This window comes from Podarcis cretensis (genome assembly GCF_951804945.1).
Source record: "Podarcis cretensis genome assembly, chromosome: 8".
NCBI lineage: Eukaryota > Metazoa > Chordata > Lepidosauria > Squamata > Lacertidae > Podarcis > Podarcis cretensis.
Genome location: NC_137177.1, coordinates 80849271 through 80868197, shown reverse-complemented (window position 1 = coordinate 80868197; position 18927 = coordinate 80849271). Strand labels below are relative to the sequence as shown.

Here is an 18927-nt window from a genome sequence, read left to right as displayed (position 1 = left end):
ATGCCCAAGCAGCTGCTCTGCTAAGCTATGGGCACAGCTTGGATTTATCCAACTTGGGGTTTTTTAAATGGTGTGCAAAGGAAACAGACCCAAACTTTTAAAGTTCTTCATACAGGTTTATATTTATATATAAAAATACGATAAATAAAGTCCTTAGATGAGCAGTTTAGTCCTATAGGAACGGTCCTGCTCCTGCCTAGTTGTCATCCTCATCACAGTTATCCTTTTCCTCCTCCTCCGCCTCCATCCCTTCTGTGACGTCCTCTCCCTCTTCGGTCAGCAGCTCAAAGTCTCCTGTCTCGGCATGCCACACGCTCCTGATCGTCACCTTGAACTCTGCCATCGTGTACCCAAAGAGTTTCTGAAACAAAAGAGAAAAGACATCCAATGTCCTCAGCCACAGCTGTTTATGCCAAGAAACAAAACACACAAAACTGCCTTCTCTTTGCACCTAAATCTGTATCTTATTCGCTTAGCACAAGAGCTACATTTCTGTAGTTGAGGGGTGAAGGTGGGCTTTTTCTAGCAACTTGAAACAAGTATGATGTGGTTCTGAAGCGAGCGTCTTCCTCTCCATGAGAAAAGGACAGAAGTGGGAGGAGACTAGACAGCGGAAGTAAAGGTAAAGGGACCCCTGACCATTAGGTCCAGTCGTGGCCGACTCTGGGGTTGCGGCACTCATCTCGCTTTACTGGCCGAGTGAGCCGGCGTACAGCTTCTGGGTCATGTGGCCAGCATGACTAAGCCGCTTCTGGCGAACCAGAGCAGCACACGGAAACGCCATTTACCTTCCCACCGGAGCGGTACCTATTTATCTACTTGCACTTTGACATGCTTTTGAACTGCTAGGTTGGCAGGAGCAGGGACCGAGCAACGGGAGCTCACCCCCTTGCGGGGATTCGAAGTGCCGACCTTCTGATCGGCAAGTCCTAGGCTCTGTGGTTTAACCCACAGCGCCACCTGCGTCCCAGACAGTGGAAGAGGTAGCAGTATTTATTATATTTACAGCCCAACTTTGTCTCCACGGGGCTCAGGGGGGCATACATGGTTCTCCCTCTGCCCTCATGTAATCTCCACAACAACCCTGTGAGGTAGGGTTAGGCTGAGAGAAGACAGTGATTGGCCTGAGGTCACCTCCGTTATGCTTCACGGCCAAGTGGAGATTCGAACCCAAGTCTCCCAGTTCCTAGTCCAATGCTCTAACCCAGTGTTTCTCAAACCTGGGTCCCTGGCTGTTGTTGGACTACAACTCTCATCATCCCCAACTAGGGATGATGGGAATTGTAGCCCAACTGCAGAAGTTTGAGGAAACGCTCTAACCACTACACCGTGCTGTCTCTCGCATTAAAGCACCAAAGTCCATGGGGATGAGATTCATTGAGTCCAAGCTTCGACGCGTCGACCTATAAGGAAGACGCCTTGCACAGCAGCAATCAAAGACACCCCCCCGCCCCCAGAGATCCCTCGGTTGAGGGATCCATCCTGCGTTCTTTGCCACTTGCTTACCAGGATACGTGCTTGTTCAGGGGTCAGGATGCTCCCCTCTTTGCAGACCTCGTAATCCGAGATTAAGGTCACCACTCCTGCAAACAAGAAAGGAAGATTAGGAGGGGAAGTGGCCGGAATGAATTGGTTTATAGAAGTCACTTGGGCCATAACCTGGCCATGCTGGCTGGAGCTCAGGAAGCACTGCTGGTACAAATCAGGGTTCCAGAAATGGGTGGAAGGCTGGCAGAGGATGTGGGGGAAAGGATATTTTTTTTTGCTTCCTTGCAGAGGTGTTCTTGAGAGACCTACATTTGCTCCCAGTACGTTTCCGAGCACAATTCAAAGTGTTGGTGTTGACCTTTAAAGCCCTAAACGGCCTCGGTCCAGTATACCTGATGGAGCGTCTCCACCCCCATCGTTCTGCCCGGACGCTGAGGGCCTTCTGGTGGTTCCCTCATTGCGAGAAGCCAAGTTACAGGGAACCAGGCAGAGGGCCTTCTCGGTAGTGGCGCCCGCCCTGTGGAACGCCCTCCCACCAGATGTCAAAGAGATAAACAACTAGCTGACATTCAGAAGACATCTTAAGGCAGCCCTGTTCAGGGAAGTTTTTAATGTATGACATATTAGTGTATTTTTGGTCTTTGTGGAAGCCGCCCAGAGTGGCTGGGGAAACCCAGCCAGATCGGCGGGGTACAATTATTATTATTATTATTATTATTCAGAGCTTTCAGCAGCCGCATAGCTGTCAACCTTCCCTTATTCCAGCGTCGTTTCCCGCTGCTATCCCGGAGTGTTAGATATCCCATAGACTGTCCCCAAGACAGGTGAGGCTGCAGATCCCTTATTTTCGAGGCTGCTGATCCCTTATTTTCAAATCTGAAAGTTGACAGCTATGCAACTGACAAAGTTCCTATCAGCACAAGCTATCTGGGAAAAGGCCACCTTCCTCCCAGCTTGAAAGACAGGAGGAAGGCATGAGTGTCTGCTGAACAGGAGGCAGAATCGACCTTCTGCATATGATCAGGAAACCCCCACACACACCAGGACTTTCGGTTGGATCTATGGCGAACCAATATATTGTCTGCTAGCAGAGATAACTCTGCGGTGAAGAGAGGAAGTTGGAAGATAAAACTGACCACCTAACTCCCTTGTGGGCTAAAGGGCACAGCCTCAGATGTCCTGAAGAAGACATTCATCACTGTACTGGGGGAAAGACATATCTTTGGGAAGGTGATAAGTTTCTAGAGCAGGTTTCCCCAAACTTGGGTCTCCAACTGTTATTGGACTACAACTCCCATCATCCCTAGCTAATCAGGACCAGTGGTCAGAGATAATGGGAACTGTAGCCCCAAAACAGCTGGAGACCCAAGTTTCAAAAACCCTGGTCTAGAGCAAGGGAATATGATTGGGTCGAGCACTGAATAACTACTCTTAAAATAGATCTTAAAGTTAGCACCTTCTTTCTTAATTATTATTATTAGGACTGGGAAGGAAGAAATGAATTGGATTCTCTATTTGTCAATGGAGCAACACAGAAGGAAAAGGCTGTGTAAAAGCAGTAACAGGTAACAGGCCAAAGCCTTTTTAAAGAAGCTTCAACTTATTGCCTAGAAAGATTTTAAAAAACAGACTGGCGCTCGGAATTGCTTATAATTTACTTTCTTATTTTTCTGCATAAATCCTCGTTTCCCTGTGCTGAGCTGATGGAAAACAAACGTGGGAATTTTTCACTCTGGCCCGATGCAGGGAAGTGCAGACAGCCAAATAAATCATGCTAACACGAAAGGAGACTCACACACATATTTTTTTCTCTTGGGTCCACGTTAATGCACGGCTAAGTGATTTCCAATAGCGTGCACTTAAGAATGTAAAAAGAGCCTGCTGGATCAGAGTAGTGCCCCATCCAGTCTAGGCTCGGATTCTCACAGTGGCCAACCAGGTGCCCATTAGGGGAAACCAGCAAGCAGGATTCGAACACATGTCCACCCTCTGTTCCTCCATGAATGTGTCTCATCCTCTTTTAAAGCCATCCAAGTTGGTGGCCATCACTGCTTCCTGTGGAAAGGAGTTCCACAGGTTAACTCCGGGACACATCGCCCACCTTTTTTCAGCGCCGTCGGAAGCCCAAGCTGCCGCAGCTGCGGCTCCATAGAGTGGGGAAACTGTTCTAAGGGCCCCATATCCAGGTTGACGGTGAAGGTTGCTTTGTTCCCAGCTCGGGCGAAGTCGTTCTCTTTAAACTGAGAGAACCACCTGGGGAAAGGAAGGAAGTGACAAATCTATTAAGCTTAGCTGTTTGCAAAACCCTGGAATCTGGATTTAATATTTATACGCGGCTTTTCTTAAGGAAAGAAGACTCAAAGTGAAGGAGGACAGGACAGGTGACCCCACCTAGGCCCGAAGTCACACACCCCACCCCAAAGCAGGCTCAAAGCTTCTCAAAGCTTTTCAAAATCATTTTCTCAGCAGCTAAAAGGCATTAGCTAAGCATCAGAAACATTTCGCTCTGCTGTAACATAGGTCGCTTCTCAGGCTAGTTGACCTTGCCAAACAGTACATTTGACTTGCAACTTTCTTTCCAGGAACTATGCCAGAACAAGAGAATGAAACCATATTTGAACACTCTGAAACCCCCTTTGGTTTCTCACCCCCTTTCCTGGGAAGAGTCCAAAAAGAGTCCCAAGGCAGGAATTTTCTGTTCATGCTCAGGAGACATGGGGCAGGACTTTTCAGAAGGAGGAGAAAGGGGAGGGAACTAGAAGGGTAATATATACTCTGCAAATGACTGTGAACCCGTGCTTGTTTGTGAGTTATCACACTTGCTCCTTCTACCAGTTCATGGATGGTAGAAATAAAGCTTTTTCTCCAAAACTATTCCTTGAGTGTCTGTTGACTCCCATTTTCCCTTTCCCGGGCGCAATATTTTTCCCATCCAAAGGCAAAGCCTCATAAGGCTACAAAAGTGTCTTACAATACAAAAAAAAATAAAGAAATAAAGAAAAAGAACAACAGGCAAACAAAATGGAAAACATAAGAATTGCATACAGTCATATTTCATGTTGCGTCCGCTTCAGGTTGTGCACTGCTGAAACCCGGAAGTACCGGAACAGGTTACCTCCGGGTTTTGGCAGTCGTGCATGCGCAGAAGCACTAAATCATGCTTTGCGCATGCGCAGAAGCGCCGAATTGCAACCCGTGCGTGCGCAGGAGGGGTTGCGAACGCTGCGGGTTACGAACGTGTATCCCGCATGGATCATGTTCGCAACCCGTGCGTCCACTGTACAGTGGTACCTCGGGTTAAGTACTTAATTCGTTCTGGAGGTCTGTACTTAACCTGAAACTGTTGTTAAAGACCTGAAGCACCACTTAAGCTAATGGGGCATCCTTCTGCTGCCACCCCACTGGAGCACGATTTCTGTTCTCATCCTGAAGCAAAGTTCTCAACCTGAAGCACTGTTTCTGGGTTAGCGGAGTCTGTAACCTGAAGTGTATGTAACCTGAGGTACCACTGTATTCCATATTACAGTATCAAGAATTATGACATATTCCAGCTTCCTGTTCCTAGCTGTTTATAGAACATAAGAAGGACCCTGTCGCTGGATCAGGCCAACGGACATCTAGTCCAGCATTCTATTTTCACAGTGGCTGAACAGTTGCCTGTGGAAAGCCAGTAAGCAAAACCTGAGCACCAGAGCCCACTCCCCTCCTGCAATTTCCAGCAACTGGTATTCAGAAGCATTGCTGCGTCTGACTTGTGGAGGCAGAGCCGAGCCATCATGGCTAGCAGGCATTGATAGCCATCTCCACCTCCTCCACCATGAATTAGTCCAAACCGCTCTTAAAGCCACCTTAAAGTTGGTGGGAATCACTTCCCCCCATGGGAGCGAGCTCCACAGTTTAACTGTGTGCCGTGTGAAGTACTTTCTTAGGGCCCTCATATTTACAGGACCGCCTCTCCTGGTATCCCTGCAGAGGACCTATGAATATCCATAGTTTAGAGGTCCTGGGCCCTAAGGAAGTCAGACTATCCTCCACCAGGGCCAGGGTCTTTTTAGTGATGGCTCCGACCTGGTGGAATGCTCTGTCCCATGAGACTAAGGCCCTTCAAGATTTAACCTCCTTCCGTTGGGCCTGTAAGACAGAGCTGTTCTGCCTGGCCTTTAATTTGAATTCAGCCTGATCTTTTATTTCCCTTCTCTTCCCTCCCCCCCCCCTTTTATGAAGATTACCTGCTCTGAGACCCCACAGCTAATTCTCCCCTGGCCTCCTCGCTGGCCCAAGTAGGACAAATTCAGCCAGCTAGCCCTGGGGATTATAGATGGATTTCCCCTCAATTGATTTCTGAACTTTGAATTTTATTGTTATTCATGTTTTTATACTGTATTTTATGCTGCTTTTACAATTAAGTGTTTTAAATTTGTTGTTAGCCGCCCTGAGCCCAGTTTTTGAACCGGGAAGGGCAGGGTATAAATAAAAAATTATTCTATCTATCTATCTATCTATCATCTACCGTATTTTTCGCCCCATAGGGTGCACTGGCCCATAGGGTGCACCTAGTTGTTTGGGGGGGGGGGAAATAAAGGGGGAAAAAATTATTTCCCCCCCAGGCACGGGGCTGGGGCAGGGGAAGCCCGAGCTTCCCCCGACCCCAGCCCCCAGAACAGGCTGCTCTCCGCAAGCCGTGGGAGGGCTCCCGCGGCTTGCGCAGAGCTACCCGAAGCCCGGGCGCGACTGCTCAGCGCACCCAGGCTTCGGGACAGAGGCAGCTCTGCGCAAGCTGCAGGAGCCCGGCGGGAACTCCTGCGGGCTCCCAAGGCTTGTGGATAGCTTCCTGAAGCCTGGAGAGAGAGAGGGGTCGGTGCGCACCGACCCCTCTCACTCTCCAGGCTTCAGTGAAAGCCTGCATTCACCCCATAGGACGCACACACATTTCCCCTTCATTTTTGGAGGGGGAAAAGTGCGTCCTATAGGGCGAAAAATACGGTATCTATCCTGAGTCTTCCAATGTTCACAAGCAAGATGTTGTCCCCTAACATTATAAGCGACAGAGACGACTCGGAAAGGCTTACTCTGCAACTTCCTCTTTGGTGCGATTGGTGAAGAGAAGTCCAACCTCTCCCCGCAGATGCTTACTGACCTGAAAAACAAAAGGAGAATGGAGATAATAGGGAAATATTCACTGCGTGCCCCTAATTTGTCACACACAGAATCTAAGTTGCAGAAGTCATTGGTGAAACTGTTTACACTCCAGACACCCCACCTGGTGTAAATTATCTTTGTATTCATCGGCTGGGCTCCGTCCTAAGGCCACCATCATCACTTTGTTTTTCCCGAAGAATATCCTGCAAAAAGGGAGATCAATCGGTCAAATCTACTGCAGGAGGAGAACCCAATATCAAACATTTCAAACCAACATGCTCTTACTCAACAAACACTTAGCTAACTCATTTTGGGAGTATATTTAAGTCAGTAATGCAGACAATAATCCATGGATTAAATAGATTTAAGAAGTAGATCACTGTGGGATGTGGGAGTCTCTTCTGCAAGGGCCAATGATCTCAAAAACCTGTTCTGAGTAACTCAGGGCCTTTACTGTAGCTGCCCTTTTTCTGCAAAACAGCATCCTGGTCAAGATAATAGTTGGCACCCTCTAGCAGGAATTTCCAGAAATGATTGAATACATATTGTTCCGACAAGCTCTACCATATGTGACTATTCTGTATTGTATTATTTTTGCTTTAAATGACCCATCAGTGTTGTGGTTAAACTTCTTTTATTCTACATTGTTGATGGTTGTGTAGAAAGTGACTAAGAAATGGATGATGGTAATAATAATACGGTGGTGCCCCGCAAGACGAACGCCTCGCAAGATGGAAAACCCGCTAGACAAAAGGGTTTTCCGTTTTGGAGGCGCTTCGCAAAACAAATTTCCCTATGGGCTTGCTTCACAAGACGAAAATGTATTGGGAGTTCCTGCGGGTTCCCCCCCCCTTTTCCTAAGCCGCTAAGCCGCTTATCAGCTGATCGCTAAAAGCCGCTAAACCGCAAATAGCGCTAATCCGCTAAGCTGTCAATGGGCTTGCTTCGCAAGACGAAAAAACCGCTAGACGAAGAGACTCGCGGAACGGATTCTTTTCGTCTTGCGAGGCACCACTGTAATAATAATAATAATAATAATAATAATAACAACAACAACAACAATAACAATCCCCCCACCTCAGAATCATGTCCTTTCCAGGATACTCCATTCCTCCACTATGACAGTTCCCCCACTCTTTTCAACAATTATTACCGTGCTGCTGAGCATGCACAGTCCTCCGTCGTTCAGGGGGAGGTTCTCCCTGAAAGGTGTTTTTTCTTTCTTTCTAAGTCAATCCAAACACTTTTGCAAGCAAGTCAGAGAAAGAGTCACGGGCGACCCGACTTCTTCTTTTTACCTGCTATGCTTCCAGGCATTCCGAATATCCTTCAGTTTGTTGTTTCTCATGTTGGCGATGGAAAAAATAAAGAGATACTTGTAGGTGTCCACACATTTCCGCAGCTGGAGGTGAAGAAGTTTAGAAGTCAGAATGTAAGAAGAATATATTCTCTAAATAGAAACAGCCTTCAAGATTCAGAATGAAGGAAGAAACCTTTAACGTTTCTGTTTTTGGGGTGAGGTAGTTATGCTATCATTATATTGCTTCTGCCATTTTATATTATGGCCTCATTTTACTTTTTGTGGTTTCTGTTCTAAGACAGGGAGAAAAATAAAAAATTCCTTCAAGACTGTGCATTTACATGACTCTAAATTGCAACATAATCCCAAGCCCTTCCTCCAAAGCAATTTTTCACACGGGATCAGAGTCAGAGTTTGCAATGTTGCTTACCTCTTCTATTAAGCTCTGTTTAACTTCTAATCCTTTTTTGGCGGTTTTTGTCAAGGAGACTGGAAGGAAGAAGAAAGAGATTCAGTTTCATATGGGACACTCCAGCTGGGCAGCCACAGGGAGAGCCTAGTTAAGGCGGTTTCCGGGGCAAACCTGGAGTTTGTGCAAACCTGATGTTTTGCTCAGTGTTATATTTGACTTATTGCTTTACCCTGCAGCAATTGTCGTAGTTATGGTAAGTCGGGCTATTATTATTATATATTTATTTATACATTGCGTTCTTCCCTGACAGGGACTTAAGGCGGATTGCAGATAGAAATAAGATCAGCTAAAAACATAGGGGTGGGGGGAACAATAATTAATTAACAATGAAGCATTAACAGAATTAAAACTATATACCGTATTTTTTGCCCTATAGGACGCACTTTTCCCCCTCCAAAAATGAAGGGGAAATGTCGGTGCGTCCTATGGGGCGAATGCAGGCTTTCGCTGAAGCCTGGAGAGCGAGAGGCATCGGTGCGCACCAACCCCTCTCTCTCTCCAGGCTTCAGGAAGCTATCCGCAAGCCTTGGGAGCCCGCGGGAGTTCCTGCCAGGCTCCCCCGGCTTACGCAGCGCTGCCTCTTATCCCAAAGCCCCGGCGCGCTCAGCAGTTGCTGAGTCCACAGGAGGGCTTGCGGAGAGCAGCCTGTTCTGGGGGCTAGGGTTGGGGGAAGCTCGGGCTTCCCCCGCCCCAGCCTCGCGCCTTCGGGGGGAAATAATTTTTTTTTTCTTTATTTCCCCCCCAAAAAACTAGGTGCGCCTTATGGACCGGTGCACCCTATGGGGCGAAAAATACAGTATAATATGAACACGCACATTTTGGGTATTGAATGGCAAGACAGAATTTCAAACAAAGATGTGCTCTCCCAAACCCCCATCCCTAGCACGTTCGCATTCCTGTCTCAGCAACATTCACGCTTGCTTGGCCATGCTCACAGAATGGAAGATGGCAGGATACTATGGGGAGCCAGCTTCCAGCACCAGACCCATTGGCAGACCAACTCTGCATCACAAAGATGTCTGCAAACATGACACAAGGCTGGCAACATCAACTCGGCTGTGTGGGAATCCTTTGCAAAGGACCACCATTGCCTGAAGACAGGCAGTCAGGCTGTCCATCCATAGCAGTGACTGCTGGGAGGAGTGCAGAGAGAAGAAATGTCTGGTGCATCTGCAGCAGCACAAGCAGGTGCCTTCATCTGCCCCACCTGAAACAAAACACGTCTCTCCCGTATCAGTCTCTACAGCCACAGCAGGCGCTGTAACTTTCCAGTGGCTTCACCCCCAAAAGCACACTCCTCCACTGTCTCCTGAGATAGATGGATCCAAACAACAACACTATAGATCCGTGGTTCCCAAAGTGGGGCACATGCCCCACAGGGGGGCAATTTGATTTTTAAGTGGGGTGTCAGGGAACTGACATCGGAGCGAGAGGTGGAGGCAAGGCTCCCGAGCGATGCGGGAGAGGGGACCAGCAGAGGGGAAGAAATTCAGTGCAACACCAGCAGAGAAGGGAGGGAGATGGAGGATTTGGAGAGGGGTCTCCAAGACTCTTCGCCCGAGACTAGTGGAGAGAGCACGAGCACACCTCTGCCCACTCCTTCCTTGCGCAGAAGAGTTCCGCGCAGGGAGAGTAGGCGGAGACTTGGTGTCAAACAACTTTTATGCTGGAAGAGGTTCAAGAAACGCCCACTGACGGATTCTGCAAGCGACTGAACGGCCACGGAGTGAAGGGCTGTCAGCCGAGGCATGGTTAGCCAAGCAATCTAGCCGAAAGTAACGGCAACTTACGCACAAGTAACCCCTTATAACCATTACAGGGGGCAATTCTAGAATGAGTTACTAACAGTTAATGGCCTTTTAGGCTTCCTCCACATGAACAGGAGCTCATTTTTTGAATAATAAGAATTACATGTCACCGGGGGGTGGGGATCAGGATTTTAGAGATGCTTAGGTGGGGCCTGGCCAAAAATGGTTTGGAACCACTGCTATAGATAGAACTGTAGAGTTGGAAGGGACCACGATGGTCATCTAGCCCATCCCTTGCATTGCAGGTGAAATAAAAAAAATTAAGGTCTTATATATATAATAAATGTTCATAAACGTACCAACCAAGCACGTACATAGATATGCGGACCACATGTCTGGAGCAGCACAGGAAGACCACCCTGAAACCATTTTGACTCCCAAACTGAGCAAATGTTTTCTCTGCAAGGAGGGAAGGGGTGAGGGAACCTTCCCATTGTCTCAGGAAGGAATGGCTAGACTACCAGGAAAGGCAATCAGATGGGGCATTATCAGATAACCTGGCAGACAGGAAAAACAACAACATTCAAATTTCTGTTGTAGACCACCTTTTCTGTGATGTAGGTATGATGTTTGTGGGGGGTGGTCTTAGGTTACACCCCTTCTGTGATGTATGTATGATGTATGGAGGGGTGGTCTTGAGCTCCAGGGTAGGTAATTTAAATTTTTTTAAAACAAAAATTGCCCTTTTCACTTATGGGGTATCCAAGAGCCCATATAGAGTCCTTACGTAGGTTCCCTATTGGTAGGTGAAAATAACAAAGGCCAACCAGAGAATATTGAGAAGCAAAGCAGCTAGTAAGCTTGATCTTTATCGCTTTATTGCTCCGCAGGAGAGGAGGAGGAACCCAGAACAATGGCACGCAAGGCCTTATAAAGACTTTTGAAATTGCCACCCTATAGCTCAAGACACCCCCAGAAACATCATACATACATCACAGAAGGGGTGTAACCTAAGACCACTCCTCAGATACATCACACCTACATCACAGAAAAGGCGGTCTGAAACAGAAATTTGAATGTTGTTTTTCTCCTGCCGTTGTTTATCTCCTGTCTGGCAGGTTACTTGATTGGATTGCCTGGGGAGCCTGGCCAGTCTTTTGTAATGATAAATACTTAGTTCCTGAGCCAGATCACAGGCTTACCCTATTCACACACAGATATACCCTTAAGACAGGATATGTGAAGGAAAAGACAATGGGGAGGCTTTTCCATTTCCCTTTGACCTTGCAGAGAAAACATTTGGTCATTTGGGACAGTTTGGGAATCAAAAATGGTTCCAGGTCGGTCTTCCTGTGCTGATCTATGTATGTGCTTGGTTGCTACACTTATGAACATTACCATATATCTAAGACCTCAAAATTCCTATCACACAATGCATGTATCTTTTGCCCAACATGGGACTCGAACCCACGACCCTGAGACTAAGTTGTCTCGCGCTCTACCGACTGAGCTGTCCCCTCAGTCTAATCCTAGCCTATGAGAACCATAAAGTCACAACAAAAGCAACACGGCACCAGCCCCCCTCATTAATACAATAATATTCTTTTTAATAAATATTTATTAGAGTTTCCAAATTGATTAAAAAAAAGAAAAAGAAAAAGAAAAATACACAAAGTGACAAAAATACAGAGTTAAAAGAAAAGAAAAACAGTTAAAACAAATATAATTTCCATTTCTTATTTCCATTAACTTGTTTCCCAGACCTCCTCTCACCTCCCCCTTTTGTATTCCAGTTCAATCTTAACTCAGCAAATCCTTATCTCATTAATACAATAATAATGGACAATATTACGGCTATGTTGTTGTTGTTGTTGTTTAGTCGTTTAGTCGTGTCCGACTCTTCGTGACCCCATGGACCAGAGAACGCCAGGCACTCCTGTCCTCCACTGCCCCCCGCAGCTTGGTCAGACTCATGCTGGTAACCTCGAAAACACTATCCAACCATCTTGTCCTCTGTCGCCCCCTTCTCCTTGTGCCCTCCATCTTTCCCAACATCAGGGTCTTCTCCAGGGAGTCTTCTCTTCTCATGAGGTGGCCAAAGTATTGGAGCCTCAGCTTCAGGATCTGTCCTCCCAGGGAGCACTCAGGGCTGATTTCCTTCAAAATGGAGAGGTTTGATCTTCTTGCAGTCCATGGGACTCTCAAGAGTCTCCTCCAGCACCATAATTCAAAAGCCATACAGTATAGGTATAGCTTCCAACGTTTTAATTATCATTCTTAGGCTACATAAAGCTCTGAACACTAAGCATACATAGGTGTGTGTGGGGGAAATACATAGGCGAGTAGGAAAACGCTCCTTGAGGACCTGCGGCATCACTCACCCTTCTTGTCCCGCTTCGACTTGGGCATCTTGTCCAACACGTGGGTTCTGCGCCTTCTTCCTGCTGCTGCTCGGCGCGGGGGCTGATGGGAAGGACGTAGGCGACCAAAAAGACGCCCGACTCGCCAAGAGGAACCCTTCCCTCTCACCTCTCCGCAACCGCCGTCGAAGACGCCCGGTGACCTTCTCGGCTGATTAAACTGCGCTATAAGACGGGCTGAACGAGGCGCATCAGTTCTCTTTTTTTTTTTTTAATCAGGCGATTTGAGTAGATAGTCCCGAGAGGGGTCCTCGCGCTGTCTCGGGTGGCTGCTCGTCATAGGCAGGACCCCGGGGCTGCTTCCGCTCAGGGCCTGACGGTCTCTGTCACATAGAGTTTGAAAGGAAGATACGCCCTGGAGGTTCAACGTCTGGGTTGACTTTGGACACCGTCTCCACCAGCTTTCCACGCAGCAAGTTCCAGGTTAAATCCTCAGCTGAGCCTTCGGGTCGCGCTGTTAATAATCCATGTTGCTGCTAATTAATAATGTTTTTAAACATTTCTACCCCACACCGGACCTAAATTAGCAGGAACTATTTTTTCTCCATTTCTTTATTTATACTTTTCCAATTCATACATTTCACTTATTTTATACATTTAACTAATTTTACCATCATTTTGACATTTCAAAACTTGACTTCCTTCCCCCTCTTTCTGCGGTTCCTTAAATCTGTTTTTAATATCTTCTGCCTATCCAAATTAATTTACGCATTTATTCATTTTATTTAAATATATACTCTTACAAAACTGCAGATTATTACAACAACCCTGCCAATGTTTTTATCTGTTTATAATTTACCTGTAAATATTCAATAAACCATTTAAGTACATTCTTTTGTAAAAAAAAAAAAATGCTATCTTGATTTCTTATTGAGCAGGAACTATTCCCACATCCTTTGTTGTTCGCTTTTGCTTCTGGGTAGCAGATACAGGTGTGGTTAAAAAAATAATAATTACAATGTTTATATATTTATCACATTCTCCGCCCTCCGCGTACGAAGGGAAGGGGGAAAAGTCTCAAGGGGCTTCGAAACTCCTACCTCCAGATCACTGGGGGGGGGTCACTCTAACTCTTCTCATTACATATCTCTATGGAGGCAGAAGGCCTAGGAGCTGCTCTCTATGGTCCCGGAAGCTCTATGGTTCCGCGGTGCCCGATGGGATAGCGAGGGCCTCCTTCCCTCTCTTCACCCCCCCCCAATTCTCCCCGGCCTGTCATGGCGGCGTCCTGGTTTCTGGGGCCTTTGCTGTCACTCCGGCTGTTTCTCCTGCTCTCGCCTGAACCAGCGGGCGCCGTTTACGAGGACCAAGTGGGCAAGTTTGACTGGTGGGTGACAGGCCGAACTGACCTCACCTGCGGAACTCCCTGCCACAGGAAGTGCTGATATGAGGGAGGGAGGTTTCTAATATAAGCTGATGGAGGGAAAGAGAACCCCTGATCAGTCACTGCTAGTTCAGACCCCCATAATTGATTGATTGATTGATTGATTGATTGCAGACCCTCCGTTCTTTGATGTTGCCTAATGTTAATATTTATTTATTTATGTATCCAACCTTTTCCCCTAACAGAGACTGAAAGTGGTTTACATAGTAAATCTGGATTACCGTATTTTGAAAGTTGCATGAAGTTTTGCATTAAATGCTCGGTGCCTGACAAAACTGACCACATTATTTCACTACTTTCTGCTATGTGCTCTGCATTATTTTTAGAACAAAAATACACCCCTTTGTGTTTCTAATAGGAGACAGCAATATGTGGGAAAGCTTAAGTTTGCCTCCTTGGAAGCTTCGCAGGGTTCCAGGAAGCTCATTGTGGCCACCGAGAAGAATGTGATGGCTGCTCTGAACTCCAGGACAGGAGACATTTGTGAGTATCTCTTAGGCAGTGGACAGGATAGGGCCTGTTTATATCTATTGCTCTAATAGATGCATTGCTGATAACAACTGTATGAGGAGCAGGGGCTTGAGTGGATGTGCAACTCAGACTAAGGCAACTTCGCATGTAGATTACCCGTATTTTTCGCCCTATAGGGCGCACCGGCCCATAGGGCACACCTAGGTTTTTTTTGGGGGGGGGAATAAAGAAAAAAAAATATTTTCCCCCCAGACGTGGGGCTGGGGTGGGCGAAGCCTGAGCTTCCCCCGACCCCCGACCCCAGAACAGGCTGCTATCCGCAAGCCTTGGGAGCCCGGCAGGAACTCCCACCAGGCTCCCCAGGCTTGCGGATATCTGCCCGAAGCCCGGGGCGCACTGCTCAGTGCGCCCCAGGTTTCGGGATGCAGGCTGCTATCCGCAAGTCTGGGGAGCCCGGTGGGAACTCCCGCGGGCTCCCCAGGCTTGCAGATAGCTTCCTGAAGCCAGGAGAGCGAGAGGGGTCGGTGCGCACCGACCCCTCTCGCTCTCCAAGCTTCAGCGAAAGCCTACATTCGCCCCATAGGATGCACACACATTTCCCCTTAATTTTTGGAGGGGAAAAAGTGCGTCCTATAGGGCAAAAAATACGGTATTTGCTCTGAATGCATTAGGCTAATGGTAACAGTACCACTCTATTCTGCCTTGGCCAGACCACATCTGGAACACAGTGTCTAGTTCTGGGCACCACAATTTAGGAAGGATATTGACAAGTGTGATTGTGTGCAGAGAGGAGAGCGACCAAGTTGATCAAGGGTCTGGAAACCAAGCCTTATGAGGAACGGTTGAAGGAGCTGGGAATGTTTAGCCTGGGAAAGAGGAAACAGAGAGGGGATACGATAGCCATCTTCAAATATCTAAAGGGCTGTCGCATGGAAGAGGGAACATGCTTGTTTTCTCCTGCTCTGGAGGGTAGGACTCAAACCAATGGCTTCAAGTTACAAGAAAGGGGATTCTGACTAAACATCAGGAATAACTTTCTGCCTATAAGAACTGTTTGACAGGGGACCGGTCTCCCTTGGGAGGTTGTGGACTCTCCTTCCTTGGAGGTTTTTAAGCAGAGTTTGGATGGCCATCTGTCAGGGATTCTTGAGTTGCGATTCCTGCATTTCAAAGGGTTGGACTACATGGCCCTTGCGTCCCATCAAACTCTGCAATTCTGGGAGGAATGGGTGCTATTAGACAGAATGCCCCAACCCTTGAAATGTAGCTTCCTCTGTTCATCGGACTCTTGTTTCTTTTTAAGTGTGGCGCCACGTGGACAAAGGAACTCCTGAAGGAGCGATAGATGCAATGCTGATCCATGGACAAGGTAAGTGAAGCATTTGTATTCTAGCTGAGTTATTAGGTCTGTAGTGCTGGCCATAATATTTCTTAACGATCTCACCTCCCTACAAATTCTGGTTCTTTGAGTGTTCCCATTTTACAGAAAGGAAGACTGAGAGTTCTTTCTTTTCTTTTTTTATTATTAAAGATTTTCTTGTTTTACAGAAGTAAGTGTAATGTCTCTCGTATTTTTTCCATGTAACATTTTTACAAATCCGTTTTATTTTTTGAGACATTAGGGGGAGGGGGAAAAAGGGGCGGTGGAGGGAGGAAAGATGGGTGGGGGTGGGGTGGGGTGGCGATGTTTCTATTATGTTTAATGTATGTAGGGTTTGGTGCCAGCATTGCTTGTGCTATTCACTTGTGTTCCTTTGGTGGTGAGAGAGGTTGGGGTTGGCCTAGGGTGTGGTTGTTTGTTTGTGATTGGCCGTGGTGATCTTTGTTTTCATGTGTGAGTGGGGGGGGTGTGTGTGTTTTGAATCAGGTTAGCCATATTGATTTGTATGCTGTTGGTGGATTATTGTCATTGTCTTGTTGGGCTGTGTATGTGATAAAGGCGAGCCATACCGGGGTAAAGGCGGGAAGACTGAGAGTTGAGAGACAAAACTATGAGCCCAGCAAGTCCTTGGCTGTTTGACAATAGGGGCAGGGAGCCTTGTTTTTTCACTTGAGGCCCACATTCCCTACTGAGTCAAAAATGGGCGGAGCAACAAGTGTGAATTTTGCCTTAGCACAATTGTCTAGTTTTTATACACACACCCATATGCCTCTCTTTATCGTTTGTCTGGGCATGCAAGAACCATTATACGAATCCAAGGACATATTGCAGTCGTATAAAAACCCTCAAGAAGGGTGCTGAACTGGTCCAGGAGAGGGTGTGTCCTGGGGAGAGTCCTGTGTTCCTCATCCCGTTCTATAGAGTTGAACACAAATGGAAGAGACAGAGTGGCTGCAAGCCTTGCTTGTCCCAAGACAAAATGAGGACAGTCAGGTGCAGATCTACCACCCCTTTATTATGAAGGCGTGATATGCTTCTTCTGAGCTCTGTTTGCGGGTATTTATAATATACCGGCTGTTTTCACCACCCCATCGTATAGATGCCATCACTGTCTCCAACGGTGGTCGCCTCCTGCGCTCGTGGGAGACCAACATCGGGGGCTTGAACTGGGAGATATCGATGGATGCTGGCAGGTGAGAATTTTAGGTGGGTGGGTGGAATGTTGGGGAACTCGTTTGCAACCTTTTGGGGGTAATGGCAGATTTTAAAACGCCATATGTAGGGTCCCGTTGATCATGTTCTTCCTCTGCATTGTGAGTGTATACAGAGGTTGATTCTCCCACGATTAAGAACTCTTTCCCTGGAAAATCTTCTGTAGACATTGTGTTCTTTTGCTTAAGGAATGCTTCTTCCTATTTTATCAAAAGGGTTGCAGAAAGCTCTCTGACTTCGGCATAAATCAGGTGTAGTATTTTGTCGGTTCCTTGAAAAAAAGTACATTTATAGAGACCTGTACTGGTTGCCGATTTGCTACCGGACCAAGTTCAAGTTGTTACTTTTAGTAAATAAAGCCCTGAGCAACTTGGGACCAGTTTGCTTGTGAGATCACCTTACCTTACCCCATACAAGCCCACTTGACCGCTCCAGAGCGAGAGAGAGAGTGAGTTTTGGATTTGATATCCCGCCTTTCACTCCCCTTCAGGAGTCTCAAAGCGGCTAACATTCTCCTTTCCCTTCCTCCCCCACAACAAACACTCTGTGAGGTGAGTGGGGCTGAGAGACTTCAAAGAAGTGTGACTGGCCCAAGGTCACCCAGCAGCTGCATGTGGAGGAGCGGAGACGCGAACCCGGTTCCCCAGATTACGAGACTACCGCTCTTAACCACTACACCATACTGGCTCCAATCTATGAAAATGGCACTTTTGCAGAAGCCACATAATACTTGATCCACATTTTTTAGAAATTGCTCTTTTAGTGTGGCAGCACCCACACTGCGGAACTCCTTACTGATTAACATTAGGCAAACACCTTCACTCTTCTCTTTTTGGGGCCTGCTAAAAGCACTCTTGTTTAAGCTGGCCTATCCAGGCACAGAGAACGCTGGTGCCTGTTTTAATCTGGCTTTTAACTTATTGTTGGTTTTAATTATTTTGGAACATTTTCGATATCTGTTTTTAACTGGCTTCCCCGGCCCCTCCCTTATAATTCCATTCTTTTGTTCTTTTCATAAACTGCTTTGAGGTTTGTTTCTGCAGCCAGGCATCATATCAGTTTTGTGAAACAAAATGAATCTCATCCTCTAGTCATAATTGTTTTAGCTAGTTGTATGCTTTTAATTTTGTGGTGAGTTCTCTTGGTCTGTGGCTGTAATAAACCATTTGTGTGTCTCACGGTTCAAGTTTTCAGATGGCTAGTTTGGTGGGACTTCAGGACATGGTGAAACACATAGCCATCTTGAAGAAAAATGTGCTCTCTCTTCACTACCTCTCCAATGGCCATCAGAAGTGGTTAGAGCATTTGCCAGAAAGGTAGGAGGTGATCGTGAGCCGTGCTCATCTCTGGTTCAGGGAGGGGGCTGTAGCTCAGTGGTAGAACACCTGCTCTGCATGCAGAATGGTCCCAGGTTCAATCCATCTCCTGGAAGGGTTGGGAAATAATAGACCCAAGTAGCTAAGTGCTCTGCCAACCCCCCAAAAAAATAAATACGCTCCCACACAAGCAGAAAAACATTAGGTCATTGTCTTCGTAGGAGGCAAACGGGGTCTGCAAATGGGGTGTTGCATGCTGCTTATTCAGGATTCCTCAAGGGCCTTTAGGTTCTTCTTATGCACATTGGGATGGACCAGTTGAACAAGAACAAGTGGAGCACAAAAACGCAGGGGAAGGGCCGTAGCTGTTGAAATGGCAACTGCTTTGCATGCAGAAGGTCCCAGATTCATCTCCTGGTAGGCCTGGGAATGTCCTCCACCTGAAACCCTGGAGAGCTGCTGCTGGTCAGTGTAGGCAATGCTAGCTAGCCAGACCAGTGGTTATGACTTGCTGTAAGACCCTTTCCTATGTATTCCAGCTGCTCCATTCTGTTCCACCTCCTTCACACACCCCCTTCATGGTTTTCTGTTTTATC

The 18927-nt window shown here is 47.0% G+C and overlaps 2 protein-coding genes across 2 annotated transcripts in view; one reads left to right on the top strand and one right to left on the bottom strand.

Moving 5' to 3' along the window:
• Positions 1 to 95: 95 nt before the first annotated feature.
• MRTO4 (MRT4 homolog, ribosome maturation factor) lies at positions 96 to 12703 on the bottom strand. Its single transcript, XM_079987386.1, has 8 exons — positions 12529 to 12703; positions 8358 to 8416; positions 7926 to 8029; positions 6749 to 6830; positions 6558 to 6625; positions 3590 to 3741; positions 1507 to 1583; positions 96 to 361 (listed from the first exon to the last, which is right to left on the bottom strand). The coding sequence occupies exons 1-8, from the start codon at positions 12554 to 12556 to the stop codon at positions 197 to 199; spliced, it is 735 nt and encodes a 244-aa protein (XP_079843512.1). The 5' UTR covers positions 12557 to 12703; the 3' UTR covers positions 96 to 196.
• Positions 12704 to 13739: 1036 nt separating this feature from the next.
• EMC1 (ER membrane protein complex subunit 1) overlaps positions 13740 to 18927 on the top strand; it is a 30544-nt gene continuing 25356 nt past the window's right edge. Inside the window, exons 1-5 of the mRNA XM_079986865.1 lie at positions 13740 to 13894; positions 14310 to 14434; positions 15726 to 15791; positions 16903 to 16996; positions 18203 to 18331. Coding sequence (XP_079842991.1) covers positions 13785 to 13894; positions 14310 to 14434; positions 15726 to 15791; positions 16903 to 16996; positions 18203 to 18331 — 524 coding nt within the window. The 5' untranslated portion in view covers positions 13740 to 13784. The remainder of the gene's footprint in view (positions 13895 to 14309; positions 14435 to 15725; positions 15792 to 16902; positions 16997 to 18202; positions 18332 to 18927) is intronic.

What these genes read in the sequence shown, in the direction of transcription:
- MRTO4 (XM_079987386.1), bottom strand. Translation starts at nt 12,556, where the DNA reads ATGCCCAAGTCGAAGCGGGACAAGAAGG. An exon ending in AACAGAGCTTAATAGAAGAG is followed by an intron (nt 8,030 to 8,357) that starts GTAAGCAACATT and finishes CTTCACCTCCAG; the next exon opens with CTGCGGAAATGTGTGGACAC. An exon ending in TCCGACGGCGCTGAAAAAAG is followed by an intron (nt 1,584 to 3,589) that starts GTGGGCGATGTG and finishes TCTTGTTTGCAG; the next exon opens with GAGTGGTGACCTTAATCTCG.